General features: G+C 48.9%; 1 protein-coding gene across 1 annotated transcript; it reads right to left on the reverse strand.

Annotated features, from left to right (window-relative positions):
* Positions 1 to 518: 518 nt before the first annotated feature.
* Positions 519 to 14,134, reverse strand: LOC306815632 (leucine-rich repeat-containing protein 14-like). Its single transcript, XM_079332199.1, has 4 exons — positions 14,114 to 14,134; positions 12,308 to 12,613; positions 11,578 to 12,207; positions 519 to 1,302 (listed from the first exon to the last, which is right to left on the reverse strand). Exons 2-4 carry the CDS (start codon positions 12,598 to 12,600, stop codon positions 741 to 743), a joined length of 1,485 nt encoding a protein of 494 aa, XP_079188325.1. The 5' UTR covers positions 12,601 to 12,613; positions 14,114 to 14,134; the 3' UTR covers positions 519 to 740.
* Positions 14,135 to 14,672: the final 538 nt, after the last annotated feature.

Raw genomic sequence — 14,672 nt, forward strand, 5'->3', positions numbered from 1 at the left:
AGTTTCTTTCCAACAGGATCAGAGCAGGATAACAAGACCCCAAATCCAACTTTTCCCTTCCCTAATTCATTCTTTCCTGGCTTTCCCTCAATCCGCCCAGCACGGATGAGGCAGAAAAATAATGACACGAAGGGAAAAATACTGCGATGAGGCAGCAAAATCCTGAAATGAGGGGGAAAATATCAGGATGAGAGGAAACTATCAGGATGGGAAGGAAACGCGGCAGAAAAGCTACAAAACCAAGGAAACATCTTGGGATGGGGCGGAAAAACATTGGGGTGGAAAACAAACAAACCCAGGCCCTGTAGTGACTTAGATTGAAAGCATTGTAGACTTAATTAGCAAATGCAGTTTGATAACCAAGATGTCTTGGCAAGAGCTAACAGAGCTTTGAAGATTACATGAAGATTGGATCAAGACTGTGACAGGAAAGACAATTTAACTAAGTAGAAATATAAGGAAATAGAAAGTTTATCTGTGTTAAGTTCAAACCAATAAAACATAGTTAGAAAATGAGCATAAGTAGCTCACAGTAAAATTGGGATTCTGAGCACGAGTCAGTAGTCCCTGTGTCTCTCTCAGTCATCAATAGAAAAGCACCAAAACAAAAGGAAAAAATCCACTGGAATGTGCCAGAAAAGCACCAGGATAAGGCGGAAAATACCTGGAGTAAACGAAGGAGGCGACAGCGCTTTTTTATGATGGCTGTGAGATTTTCCCTCCTCCGAGGTTTTCCCAGATCACAAGAACAAGTAGTCCAGGGCTTTGTGTTTGGGATCGTCAGTCCAGACGAGGTCGGTTCTCCCAGAATTCACCAGTAGCTGGGAAATCTCTGCCCTGGCTGCCGACAAAAGCTCCTCATCCACATGCTCATCAAAGAAATCCAAATCGAATTCTGATGGGTCCAACGTGTGGCAATCCAGGGGGGTGGGATACACGACCAGCTGGAGATCCGGCAGCTCCAAGGTTTTCTGGAGCAGATCCTTGATCGCAGCCTTGGACAGGGGATTGCGGTAGAGTCGCAGGAAGCGCAGGCGGGAGCAGCGCAGGAGCGTCGGGAGCAGCACGGCCAGGTCGGAATCACCCATGCAGCAATGCGCGAGATCCAGGTGCAGCAGCGAGGTCGAGGTTTTCTCCAGGAGCAGCTGGAGCAGATCCAGGAGGCCTTGGGAGACATTGAGGCCTCTCAGATCCAACCTTTTGAGGGCCAGAGCGTGGATGCTTTGGGAGAGGAAGGTGAGGTCGACGGGAAGGAGGCCACAGAAGGGCAATTCCAAGCTTTCTAACGGAGCCTGCAGGTCACTGGTGGGAGGGAAAAGGGAGAGGTGAGGCCCAAGGGAGGATTAGTGGGAGCTGGAAATGTAAGAAGTCCTGAGGGAATTATGGGCAATGAGAGCTGGGATTGCTTCTGTGGAGTCATGGGATTGTGGGATGGGTGAGGTTGGGGAGGAGCTCCAAAAACATTGAGTTTGACCCCTGAAAATCCTGGGGTATTGGAATGATGGGGTCATGGAATCATGAAATAATGGCATCACTGAGGTTGGGCAAAATCTCCAAGATTTGAGAATCCTGGGACTATTGGATCAATGAGCTCGGGAATTGTGGACCTACAGGACCTTGGGATCATAGAGTTTTGGAATTATGGGACCATGGAGTTATGGGATCACAGAGCCATTAACGCTGGAAAAAGTTTCAGGAACCTTTGAGAATCCTGGAATCAAGGAATTATGGGATCATGGAATCACAGAGTTCTGGGGTATTGGGATAATGGGATCATGGGAACCTGGAATCACTAAGGTTGGAAAATATCTCAAGGACCACCGAGCACAAATTTTGGGAATTCTGGAATCAAGAAATGGGATAATGGAATCATGGGACTATTAGGCTTATGATATCCGGGAATCATGGGGTCAATAAGATTGGAGAAGATCTCCAAGATCATGAAGTTCAGCCTTTGGGAATCCTGGAATTATGGGATGACAGAATCATTGAGTCATGAGCTATTGGGATCACAGAATCAGAGGGTCATGGGAACATCGGATAATGAATTCCTAGAATCAATGGATCCTTCAGGCTGGAAAAGTCCCTCAAGACCCATTGAGCCCAAACTTTGGGAATCCTGGAAATAAGGAATTTTGGGATAATGAGTTTATGGGGTAATGGAAATGTTGAGTCACGAACTACTGGGATAAAAGAATCATGAGATCATGGGAATATTGGCATAACAAAACCGTGGAATCATGAGGTCACTAAGATTGGAAAAGACATCCAAGATCCTGAAGTTCAGCCTTTGGGAATCCTGGAATCACGGAATTCTGGGATCATGGATTTTTGGGACAATGGAGTCACAAACTGTTCAGATAACAGAATAATGGGAATATCGGGATAATGAAATCGTGGTATCACAGGATCATTCAGCTAGACCCCCAAGATCCTTGAGCCCAACCCTTGGAAATGCCCCCATAGGAGAGAAGGTGACGGTCCATGGGGAACTTACCAGAGGATTTGGCTCAGATTCCCAGGGAGCTGGGGAGGTCCCCAGATGATCGCCCAGAGGCCGGGATGCATGGCCAATTCAGTCATCAGGTGCTGCCTGTCCATGTGCCAGAGCTTGAGGCCACGCAGCTCTGGGAAGCGTGAGAGGTGTGGCAGGATCAACGAGAGCCCAAAATCACCAAAGCCCAAAATGCACAGATCCACCCTCCGCAGACAGGATGGATCCAGAGATTCCAACAAAATCACAATCTCCAACGCTGAGATGAGCTTTGTTTGGAACTCGCGGCACTTGAGGCGCAGCAGGCCGGTGGCTCCGATCTGGAGCGCATCGCGCAGGATCCCATAGCACCCTATATCAACAACCAGGTCAGCGTGGACATCCACGCCCGGGTGCTGCGGAGCAGCCTCGGCTGTGGTGGCTCCAGAGCATCCTTTGTGCTGCTTGGATCCACACCTCTGGAATTGCTGCTGGAGCCTGGACAACTCCACACAAGCCTCAGCCAAACCCTGAGTTCTGGACCAGGAGGTCAACCCCTCAGCAGTGTCACTGGACACGGAATCTGAGAGTCCAGTGATATCCAGCACACGCAGCTGGCACCTGCTGCAAAAAATAGGAAGAAACCTTCAAAATACCTGGAGATATTGGAGGCTGTGGCCATGCTGGAATTCACAAAACTCACCTGGATTGGCGGCCGGGCTCTTCCAGCTGCTGTCGGAGCTGCTCCACCACAGCCTCGATGACGGCCTGGACGCAGCCAGTGCCGGGATGATCCCTGCGCATCTCCAGATGCCCCACAAGCTGCTGGAGGTTGAGCTCAGGGAATGGCCAAGCAGCCACCAAATCATGCAGGGCCAGAGGTCTTCCATCCAGGAATGCCACTTGGAAAAGGATGGGATAGAGACGGGTAGGAATGTCGGGAAGAGGGCGCTGGGCGACGATGCGGCGGGCACAGAGGAAACGGAGAGAATCCATGGATTCTGGGGCTCTGTAGGAATTAGGTGAAATTGGGGTGACCCCTGAGACAGAAAAATTGAGAATTAAGAATCAAGAAATGCTTTGACTAAAAGGGTGCTGGCAAAAGTGTGTTTTTACTGTAATTTACAGTGCTGACAAGAACAGAAGCACAGCAAGGCTACAAGGTGAGGTCAAGAGCTGTAGTGCACAGACAGGATGCAAGGAAAAAGGCACAAAACCCTGGAACCAGGAAAACTGATATCAACGTTCTGAAGATGACCAAAGGACAAAAAAGAGAGCATGGACAAGGAGGCAAGGTGTAAAGTTCATCTGAGAGGAAGAGTATTTATTTCATGTCAAAACCCTCAGGTGAACACCAGAGCGTACAAGGTGCAATGCTCAGCGGTGTAGAGGAGTGCAGCTAATTTTACTGTGTAGCAGAGACAGGCAATGAATGTGTATTTGGCGCATTGTGTAGACCCAGTCTGTAGAGAATAAAACCAGAGGTTGCCAAAGGTGTGCATGGTTCTGGAGGAGCTATCCCCCATGCACTTCAGTGCTCAATAAATACATACCTACTCTTATAATTTCTTTTATGGGTTTTTCTACGCTTCAGCCCCAGGATGCGAAAGCACCAGGGGAGAATTCCAGGAAAACTCCGAAAGCAAGGAAATCCCGAAGAAAAGGGAAGCTGTGGGAGAAGGTGGGGGCGGTATTGTCAGGGTACCCCAGAACTGCTTCTTAAAAAGGGGGTCCGGGAGTACCCCCACCCCACCAGGGCCACCCCAAAATCCCCCAAGGATCTCAAGCCACTCCGAGAATCTCGAAATTCCCACAGGGATCCCAAAATTATCCCACTCACCGCCCGCCCGCAGCCCCAACTCGGCCGCAGCCCGTACGGAACTTTCACTTTCGTGTTCGCGAGTTGTCGCAGCCACTCAGTGCGCGAGTCCCACCCTGGAGGCGAATTAATTCGATTTTACAGCTGCCTGTCATTGTTTTATTGAATTGTCATTGGCTCAATGGCGTCGCGGGCAAACGCTTTGTCATTTCGCATTTCCATTGGATCCTTTCTCTGTCAATCACTATTCCCTGCTTTCCTATTGGCTAACGCTCGGCCGGAGCCGGAGCTTCGCTCTGAGCTGACTCTGGGTTCCCCACCGACTCTCCGGTCCCTCATTGCAATCCAAGGTCTTCGATCCTGAACCCTGATCCCGATCCCGGATCCCCGATCCCAGTTCCCGTCGCCATGGAGCGGCAGCAGGAGCTGAAGGTGCTGCTGAAGCGCTGGGAAGCGGAATTCCTGCGGGAACGGCGGAAAAATCCCAGCCAGGTGCTCCTGACGGGCCGCGGCGGGGATTTGTGAGGGGGGAAATCCCTGAGGGCAATCCCCGGAATTGGGGGATGCTGGTTTTCGGGACCCCGGGATGATTGTGGAGTGCTGGGGGCCTTTGGGGTGGTTTAGGGTTTTAAATCTCCCTGGAATGGGGAGATTTGGTTCACGGCGGTCCTGAGGATTTTGTGGTGTCCCTGAGAGTGGTTTTTTTTTTTCTGTGCTTGTGTGCTTTTGGGGTGATTTTTTGGTCAGAGAAGAACTTTGGGTTAGTTTGGCGATCCCTGGAATGAGTGGGATTGACTTACGGCGACCCAGGATATTTTGGGGTTTCCTTGGGGTTGTTGTTGGTGTCCTTGAGGTGCTTTTGGGGTGCGTGAGGAGTTTTTGAGGCGATTTCAGGATGCTCGCAATGAGAGGGAATGTTTTGGGGGGTACTGGGTGTTTTTGGGGTGTGCAAGGAGTGGTTTTTGTGGTGCTGGGGTGGTTTTGGTGATTTAGGGGTGTCCTGCAGTTGGGGGAATTATTTTAGGGGAGTCCTGGGGCTTTTCGGGGTGTCCTTAGGCTGGCTTTGGGGTCTTTGGGGTGGTTTAAGGAGTCCCTGGAATGGGTAGATTTGGTTTAGAGGGGTCCTGGACGTTTTCGGGGTGTCCCTTCAATGGGAGAGCTCATTTTTGGGATTTTCTGAGATGTTTTAGGGGGTCTGAGGGAGTCTTTGGAGTTGTAGGGGATACCTGGAATGAGGGGAATGGGTTTAGGGGTGACTTTGGATTTTTTGGGCTGTGCTTGGGGTGGTTGAGTGGATCCTTGAATTGTTTTTGCGGTACCAAAGGGGGTTTTAGGGGGGATTTGGGGATCCCTGCAATGAGGGAAACTGCTTTGGGGAAGTACTGGGGATTTTTGGGTTGTTCTTGAGAGAGGTTTTTGGGTTACTGGGGGGTCTTTGGGGTGGTTTTGGGGTCTGAAGTGGTTGGTTTTGAGAGTTGCTGAAATGGGGCAGGTTTGAAATAAAGAAAAAACATTTTCCCATCTTTATAAAGAAAACCGTAATAGGAATTTCAAACCCTGGGGCCATACAAAACGACTCACATCAGCTTTATTGCTGCCTCAGCTTGCCTCAGGTGAGGCATTAAAATTAATTCTACAGAGTGGGGAGTTGGCTGAATGAGGAAGCCAATGCTGCTTCCATTGCAATTAGTTGACAGGATGACAGATGTCAGTCCTGTCAGACATGAAATCTTTGAGAACAGAGCTGGCATCGATTTTCTTTTACTGGCACATGGGTGTAGTTGTGAGGATTTAGAAAGATTGTGTTGTATAAACTTATCTGACCATTCAGTGTCCATCCACAACCAACTTCAAAACCTAAGAGAGTGAGCAAATACAATTAAAACAAACTATGCATCCTGGTTACAGGACTTGTTTGAAGGAGGGCGTTTTGCAGCTTGGTTAAAGGAGCTTTGCAAATTAGCTTTATATGCAGGCATTGTTATAGCGACAATTATAGGGATAGTGCTTGTGCACTTCATTGTGCATGGTGAATAATTAACAATAGCATCCAAGAAGTGTTTTGTGTTTGAGACAGAGAGGGAAATGCGGGAAATGGATTTATAGAGAGTTCTCAGGGACTGACAGAATGCTCACACTGTGTGCATCTGTGTGCAAACTTGGAGATAAGAAATGCTGATTTAGACATGCCATGGAGTAGGACAGATATTGTTGAGAGAGAAATGGAGCTAGAAAGAAGTTTCAAAGGATAGAATTGCAAATCAGAGTGGATACTTTGGAGAAATAGAATTATGAAAGATGCACTGCCATGGAACCCAGGAAGGGTGATTTCAGATGATTGTCTTTAAGGCATTTGACAGCAGGATGTGACAAAAGCTGATAGGCCAAAAAACGCTTCCAGTTAACTGTAATCAGGAAATAGTTGGCTTCTGATTGTGATGGTGTGAATGATAACATCTATCATGTGGCTGGACAGTGCCCAGGCAGAAACTGGGGACACTGATGGACAGCAGCTGGACATGAGCCAGCAGAGTGCCCTGGGGGCCAAGAAGGCCAATGGCCCCTGGATCAGGAATGGTGTGGCCAGCAGGAGCAGGGAGGTCATTCTTGCCCTGGACTCAGCACTGGTGAGGCCACACCTTGAGTGCTGTGTCCAGTTGTGGCCCCTCAGTTTGGGAAGGACGTTGAGACGCTCGAGCGCGTCCAGAGGAGGCAACGAGGCTGGTGAGGGGCTGGAACACAAACCCTGTGAGGAACGGCTGAGGGAGCTGGGCTTGTTGAGCCTGGAGAAAAGGAGACTCAGGGGTGACCTTCTCACTCTCTACAGCTCCCTGAAAGGTGGCTGTGCTCAGGTGGGGTTGGTCTCTTTCTCCAGGCAGCAACTAAGGGAAGCAGAGGACACAGTCTCAACTTGTGTCAAGAGGAAATTAGGTTAGGAAATAGGAAAAACTTTTCCACGGAAAGTGATCAAGTACTGGAATGGTCTGCCTGGAGAGGTGGTGGTGTCGCCATCCCTGGATATGTTTAGAAAACGTCTGGATGTGGCACTCAGTGGCAGGATTTTGTTAAGGTACGAGGGAAGGGGTTGGACTAAATGATCTTGAAAGTTTCTTCCAATCCAGTGATTGTGTGAAAACACCCTCAAATCCCAAAAAACCCAAAATTTCAAAAAAGCCAAAGCCCCCAAAAACCTCTAATCCCGTCAAAAACAAACCCCCACCAACAATCCCAAATCCCATATTCAACTGGCATAAAAAACCATAAAAAATAGAAATACCCAAAATTCCAAAAATCCTCAAATCCTGAAAAAATCCCAACTCCCACACACCCCATGCCCTGAAACCCCAAATCCCAAAAGCACACCAAATCCCCCATAATCCCTAAATCCTCAATTCCAGGCCATTTTTCTCTTCCAGGATGATCTCAAGGCGAGTCCGCAGGAAACCTACAGTGACTTTTAGGGGAAATGTAGGGATTTTTGAATCTTCAAAACCTCCATAACAAATATAAACCTATCCATATCCCCTGACCTGTCCATTGTGATCCAGGTAATAAAAACACTCTCGTGTTCCAGGCCCCGGCCGATGTCCCTGCAGGTACCGGGGTCCCCACCCTGATGGCGACAGCCACCGGCGACCCCCGGCACGGCCGGGCCACCTCCCTGTCGCGACAGGCGACAGCGACAGCAGCGCCACCGGCGCCACCCGGATGTGGCCAATGGGGAGCGGAATGTGTGCGCACCTCGGGTGCTGCGGGGGGAAAATGGTCTAGGGGAAGGAGAAGACGAAGGAGAGGGGCTGGAAGTCGGCTGTCCCACCACTATAGGGGCACCTACTGATCTCCAGGCCTATAGATCCCCTCAGATTGCCTTATAGACCCCCCAGGTTCCCTATACAGTCTCACAGTCCTACAGAGCTTCAATAACCCTGTAAAACTCCCCTATGGGCAGCTCTTGGTGCTGTGTGCCCTCATAGATCCCCTATAGATGCCCCCCCTCCACCCTCTCAGTTTCCCACCATTTTCTCTCTAGGGCCCCAGAGGCACTGGGAGAAGCAGCGAGATGAGAGAAAAGGTTGGGAAATGAGCTGGAAAAATACCAGGATGACGAAAAAAGCACCAGGATCTGCTACAAAAACACATAGGAAAGGGTGAAAAAATATTGGGATGAGGGAAAATGTACCACGATGAAGGGAAAAAAAATGTAAATGTGGCAGAAAAAAGCAACAAAGTGAGGTGAGAAAATATGGGTGTTATAAAATGAGGGGAAAACACCAAAGTGAGGTGGAAAACTTCTCAATGAGGATGAAAAAAGAGAAATGAGGTGGAAAAGCACCAGAGGTGAGGGAAAAAAATCAACAGAATAAGGCCCAAAATACTAAACTTCAGTGGAAAACCACTGGAATGAGGTGATAAAAGACCAAAGTGAGGGGAAAAATACCAGGATGAAGGGAAAGCCACTGACATGAGGAAAAACCCCATGAAAGTGAGGGGGAAAGCACCAGGACTTGGCAGAAAAACACTGGGATGAGGAGGAAAATACAAAAATGAAAAAAGGTGGGAAAGCAACGGAAGAAGGATCAAAATACCAAAATTAAAAGGAAAAACACCAGGAAAGAGGTAAAATATTGGGAGAAGGGGGAAAAAAAAAGAAATTAGATAGAAAACAACAAAAATGAGGTAATGAAGGGAAATGGAAAATGAAATGGGGGGAAATCCTGACATGAGGTGGAAAACAGAAATCAGAGAAATAGAAAAGGGAAAAATGAGGTGGAAAAAACACTGGGAAAAGTTGGAAAAGCACCAGGATGCCAAACCTGCCAAATTGAGGCAAAAAAACAGTGGTAAAAAGTGAAAAGACCCCAGAATAAGGCGGACAACTACTAGGATTAGATGGAAAAACTCAAAAATGAGGTGGAAATGAAGGAAATCATGGAGGATTCATGGATCGGGATAAGGATCGGGAAAGATCCCCCAGCAAATCCCATCCAGGCACCACCGCCTCAGGATTCGCAGTAGAATGAGTTTATTCCCAATGGGATCTCAGCAGGATCACAGGACCGCAAATCCAACTTTCCCTCCCCCAATTCACTCTTTCCCAGCTTTTCCTCAATCCCTCCAGCACGGATGTGGCAGAAAAATACCAAGATGGGCTGAAAACTAATGAAATGGAGGAAAAAATACTGGGATGAGGCAGCAAAATACTGGGATGGGGGGGAAAATATCATGATGAGAGGAAAACTCTCAGGATGGGGAGGAAAAACCTCAAAACCTGGCAGAAAAGAACAAAACCAGGGCAACATCTTGGTATAGTCGAGAAAAATAACAGGATGAGGTAGAAAACAAACGAAACCAGGCAGTGTGGTGACTGAGACTGATAGCACTGTAGATTTAATTAGCAAATGCAGTTTGTTAACCAAGATATCTTGGCAAGAGCTAACAGAGCTTTTAAAATTACAAGATGATCGGATCAAGACTGGCGACAGGAAAGAGAATTTAACTAAATAGAAATGTAAAGAAATGTGAAGTTATCTGTGTGAAGTTTACCCAATAAATGTAGTAAAAAATTACTGGCTTTCCTGAAAAGGGCATATGAGCATATGTAGCTCACAGTAAAATTGGGATTCTGAGCACAACTCAGTAGTCCATGTGTCTCTCTCAATCGTCATAGAAAAGCACCAATATGAAAGGAAAAATCCACTGGAATGAGGCACCAGGATAAGGTGGAAAACGTGGATTTCGGGAAAGAGGCAGCAGCGCTTTTTCACAATGGAGGCTTCGAGCTTTTACTTAATCACAAGGAGAAGTAGTCTGGGGCTTCGTGGCTGTAGGGTTTGTCAGTCCAGATGAGGTCACTTCTCCCAGAATCCACCAGCAGCTGGGAAATCTCCGCCTCAGCTGCCGACAAAAGCTCCTCATCCACAGACTCATCAAATAAATCCCAATCAAATTCTGGCCAGTCCCACATGTAGCAATCCAGGGGGAGGGGATACAGGAACAAGTCAAGATGCAGGAACTCCAAGGTTTTCTGTAGTAGATTCTTGATTGTGGCCATGGACAGGGGATTGTCACGGAGTCCCAGGAAGCGCAGGCGGGAGCAGCGCAGGAGCGTCGGAAGCAGCGCCTCCAGGTGGGAATCGGCCATGTCACAATCCGTGAGATCCAGGTGCAGCAGCGATGGCCGAGGTTTTCTCCAGGAGCAGCTGGAGCGGCTCCAGGAGGCCTTGGGAGATGTCGTTGCCACTCAGATCCAACCTTTTGAGAGCTGGAGCGTGGAAGCTTTGGGAGAGGAAGGCGAGGGTCGGGGGGAAGGAGGGAGCAGTAGCTCAAATCCAAGCTTTCCAATGGAGCCTGGAGTTCACTGGCAGGAGGGAAAAGGGAGAGGTGAGGCCCAAGGGAGGATTGGTGGGTGCTGGAAATGTCGGGATTCCTGGGGGAAAAGCAGGGAATGAGAGCTGGGATTGCATCCCAGGAGTCGTGGCATTGTGACATGGGTGAGATTGGGAAGGAGCTCCAAGAACATCGAGTTTGACACCTGAGAATCCTGGGATTTTGGAATGATGTGGTCATGGAATCATGGAATCAATGGAATTCCTGAGGTTGTGCAAAATCTCTGAGATCGTGACGTTCAGGCTTTGACAGTCCTGGGATTATGGATCATGGAGCCTGAGAATCTGGAATTGTTGAGTTACAGCGTCTTAGAATCACAGAGGTTTAGAATAACGGGATAATTGGATATTGGGATAAGGGAGTCATGGAATTATGGAATCATGGAATTACACAATCGTGGAACCATTAAAGTTTGGAAGAGGTTTCAGGATCATCAAGTCCTACTTTTGGTAATACTGGAATGAAGGACTTATGGGATCATGGAATCATGGAGTTCTGGACTATTGGAATAATGATATTGGGGGAACCTGGGTTTACTAAGGTTAGAAAAGATCTCAGGGACCATCAAGCCCAAACTGCGAGAATTCTGGAATCAGGATTAGTATAATGGAATCATGGGATTATTAAGATAATGAAATCCTGAAATCATGGGATCACTAAGGTTGGAGAAGACCTCTGAGATACTGAAGTTCAGCCTTTGAGAGTCACAGAATTGCGGGATCATGGACCTATGGGACAATGGAGTCAAAAACTATTGGAATAACGGAATCGTGGGAATGTTGGGATAATGAAATCCTGGAAACATGAGATCACTCAGGTTAGAAAAGACCCCAAGATCTCCAAGCCCAACCCCTGGGAATCCCCTTGGAGCGTGAAGGTCCCACTCTGGGGAACTCACCAGAGAATTTGGTGCAGATTCCCAGAGAGCCAGGAAAATTCCAGGTTGAGCTCCTGGAGACTGGGCAGCATTCCCAGCTGCCAGGCCACACAGCGGATTGTCATTGCTGATTCCGGCGTCAGGTGCCACACGTCCACGTTTCTGCACTGGAACTTGAGGCTGCGCAGCTCCGGGAGGCACAAGAGGTGTGGCAGGATCATCGAGAGCCCGGTCAATCCAAAATCATTCCAGCACAGTTCCACCCTCCGCAGACAGGATGGATCCAGATATTCCAACAAAGTCACTATATCGGATACCGACATGCAGTATGCGTAGAGTTCGCGGCATTTGAGACGCAGCAGGCCGGCGGCTCCAGTCTGGAGCGTGTCACGCAGGATCCCAAAGGACCATGTAGTGACGCGCAGGTCGGTGTAGATGTCCACACCTAGACACTGCAGAGCTGCTGTGGCCGTGTCATCTCCGGTGCAGGCTTCATGGTGCTTGGATCTGCGCCTCTGGAATTCCTGCTGGTGCTTGAACACCTCCGTGCAAGCCTTGGCCAAATCCTCGCTGGAGGACCAGAGGTCCATTGCGGTGAGAATGTGGCAGGACTCGCAATGCCGGAGTCTGGTCATGTCCAGCACGCGCAGGCTGAGAAAACAGGAATAACCCATCAGGAAAACCCACAAGGGCGGATGGAAGAACTGGAGGAATTGGAGGTTGTGGCCATGCTGGAATTCCCAGAACCCACCTGAAATCGCAGCCAGGCTCTTCCAGCTCCCGCCGGAGCTGCGCCACCACGCCCTGGATGACAGCCTGGACACATTTGATGCCGGTATCATAATGGTGCATCTCTGGGCACCCCAGGAGCCGCTGGAAGCGGAGCTCCGGGAAAGGCCAAGTGGCCACCAAATCCTGCAGGACCCCAAGTCTTCCATCCAGGAATGCCACTTGGAAAAGGACGGGATAGAGATGGGCAGGAAGGGCGGGAAGAGGGCGCTGGGCAACAACACGGCGGGCGCAGAGTAAAGCCAGGGAATCCATGGATTCTGGGGAGCTGTGGGAACTAGGTGAAATTGGGGGGGGAGCCCTGAGACAGAGAAATTGAGAATTAAGAATCAAGCATCAAGAAATGCTTTGACTAAAAGGGGGCTGACATAACTGTGTGTTTACTGTAATTTACAGCGCTGACAAGAACAGAAGCACAGCAAGGCTACAAGGTGAGGTCAAGAGCTGGAGTGCACAGACAGGATGCAAGGACAAAGGCACCACAGGATAAGGGAGTCCTCAGACCCCTGAAACCATGAAAACTGGTATCAAAGTCCAGATGATAACCAAAGGAAGAAAAAGAGAGCATGAGCAAAGAGGCAAAGTGAAAATTCCATCTAAGAAGAATACTGTGAAAAACACGGTTCACTGTTTTGGGAGAATTAAAAGGTTTAATAAAAAAGACAATAGGAGACATACATAAAGCAAAGGGTTAAAACAGGCATGTGCTTGGCGTGCTGCCAAGAGCACACCGCTGCTGCTTTGGGAACACCCCTTTAAATATGTTTTACAACCCATCCCTTTGTTGCATATTTATAGACCCTCATGCATAGTCAACTATTTCTGGGAACTGTTTAGCATGGCCATTCCTTGGGTCCCCCTTTTTAGAGCATGTGTGTTTCTTGGCTTGTGGTTTTATTCTTCCCATCCCTTTTAATTTTGGTGGTGGTCCAGCCGGTAAATGTTGATAATTGTCTTGCCAGCTGCAGGGGTCCCCATCACATGTTCACAGGGTGTTATCTTTGACTAAGCATACGATCTCTAAAAAATAGTACTAGTTTAAGCATACTATCTCTAAAAAACTTATGTGTAACTTTCACTATTAACCAAGATTATATCCATATAGAAATGCTATTTTACATATACATATAGCATTTATCCAAATACTTGCAAAGAGCCAACAACATATCATGGATATAGAGCAATTCTATTTAATTCATTCCAAACACCCCCATATGAACACCAGAGCGAACAAAAAGGAACAATGCACAGAAAGAAAGAGACGTGGAGTTAATTTTAATGTGAAGCACAGACAGGCAATGAATGTGTATTAGGCGTATTGTGTAGTCCCAGTTTGTAGAGAATAAAAGAAGAGGTGCAGGTTGCCAAAGGTGTGCATGGTTTTGGAGGAGCCATCCCCCATGCACCTCAACACTGAATAAACACATACCTACTCTTACAAGTATTTTGTGGATTACAGGGAATTTTCCGAGCTTCAGGATGCAGAACCACCAGGGGTGAATTCCCGGGAATCTCCGAATCCAGGGATATCCCGAAGAAAAGGGAAGCTGTGGGAGAAGGTCTGGGGCAGTGTTATGAGGGTGCCCCCGGAGCTGCTCCCTAAAAAGAGGGTGCCCTAGTACCCCTACCTCACCAGGGCCACCCCCAAATTCCCCAAGGACACCAAACCCATCCGAGAATCTAGAAATTCCCACAGGGATCCCAAAATTATCCCAAAGTCCCCTGAGCCGGCCCTGCCGCCCCCCCAAGGCGGCTCCCCCACACTCACCGCCCGCCCGCAGCCCCAGCTCGCCCCAGCCCGTGCGGAACCTTCACTTTCGTTTCTGCGCTTTGTCGCAACCACTCAGTGCGCGAGACCCGCCCTGGAGGCGAATTAATTCGATCTTACAGCTGTCAATCATTGTTTTATTTCATTCTCATTGGATCAACAGCGTTGAGGGCAAACGCTTTGACGTCTGCCATTCCATTGGTTCGTTTCGCTGTCAATCACTAGTCCCTGCTTTCCTATTGGCTAGCGCTTAGAGCGAGCCGGAGGTTCGTTCTGAAGCGACTCTGCGGTCACCACCGAGTCTCCCTAAATCCCGATCCCTCATCCCGATCCAAGATCTTCGATCCCTGATCCCCGATCCCGGTTCTCGCAGCCATGGAGCGGCAGCAGGAGCTGAAGGTGCTGCTGAAGCGCTGGGAAGCGGAATTCCTGCGGGAGCGGCGGCCGATCCCAGCCAGGTGCTCCTGAGGGGCCGCGGCGGGGATTTGTGAGGCGGAAATCCCTGAGGGGAATCCCTGGAATGTGGGGGGGTCGGAGTGGGGGTGCTGCTTTCGGGATG

Source organism: Erithacus rubecula (assembly GCF_903797595.1).
Source record: "Erithacus rubecula genome assembly, contig: scaffold_176_arrow_ctg1, whole genome shotgun sequence".
Classification (NCBI taxonomy): domain Eukaryota; kingdom Metazoa; phylum Chordata; class Aves; order Passeriformes; family Muscicapidae; genus Erithacus; species Erithacus rubecula.

Bases quoted from the DNA above. Each gene is read 5' to 3' on its own strand.
- LOC306815632 (XM_079332199.1), bottom strand. From the start codon at position 12,600: ATGGATTCCCTGGCTTTACTCTGCGCCCGCCGTGTTGTTGCCCAGCGC. The intron at 12,208-12,307 runs GTGGGTTCTGGG...CTGTTTTCTCAG, and splicing joins GAGCCTGGCTGCGATTTCAG to CCTGCGCGTGCTGGACATGA. The intron at 1,303-11,577 runs GTGAGTTCCCCA...CCCTCCCACCAG, and splicing joins AATCTGCACCAAATTCTCTG to TGACCTGCAGGCTCCGTTAG.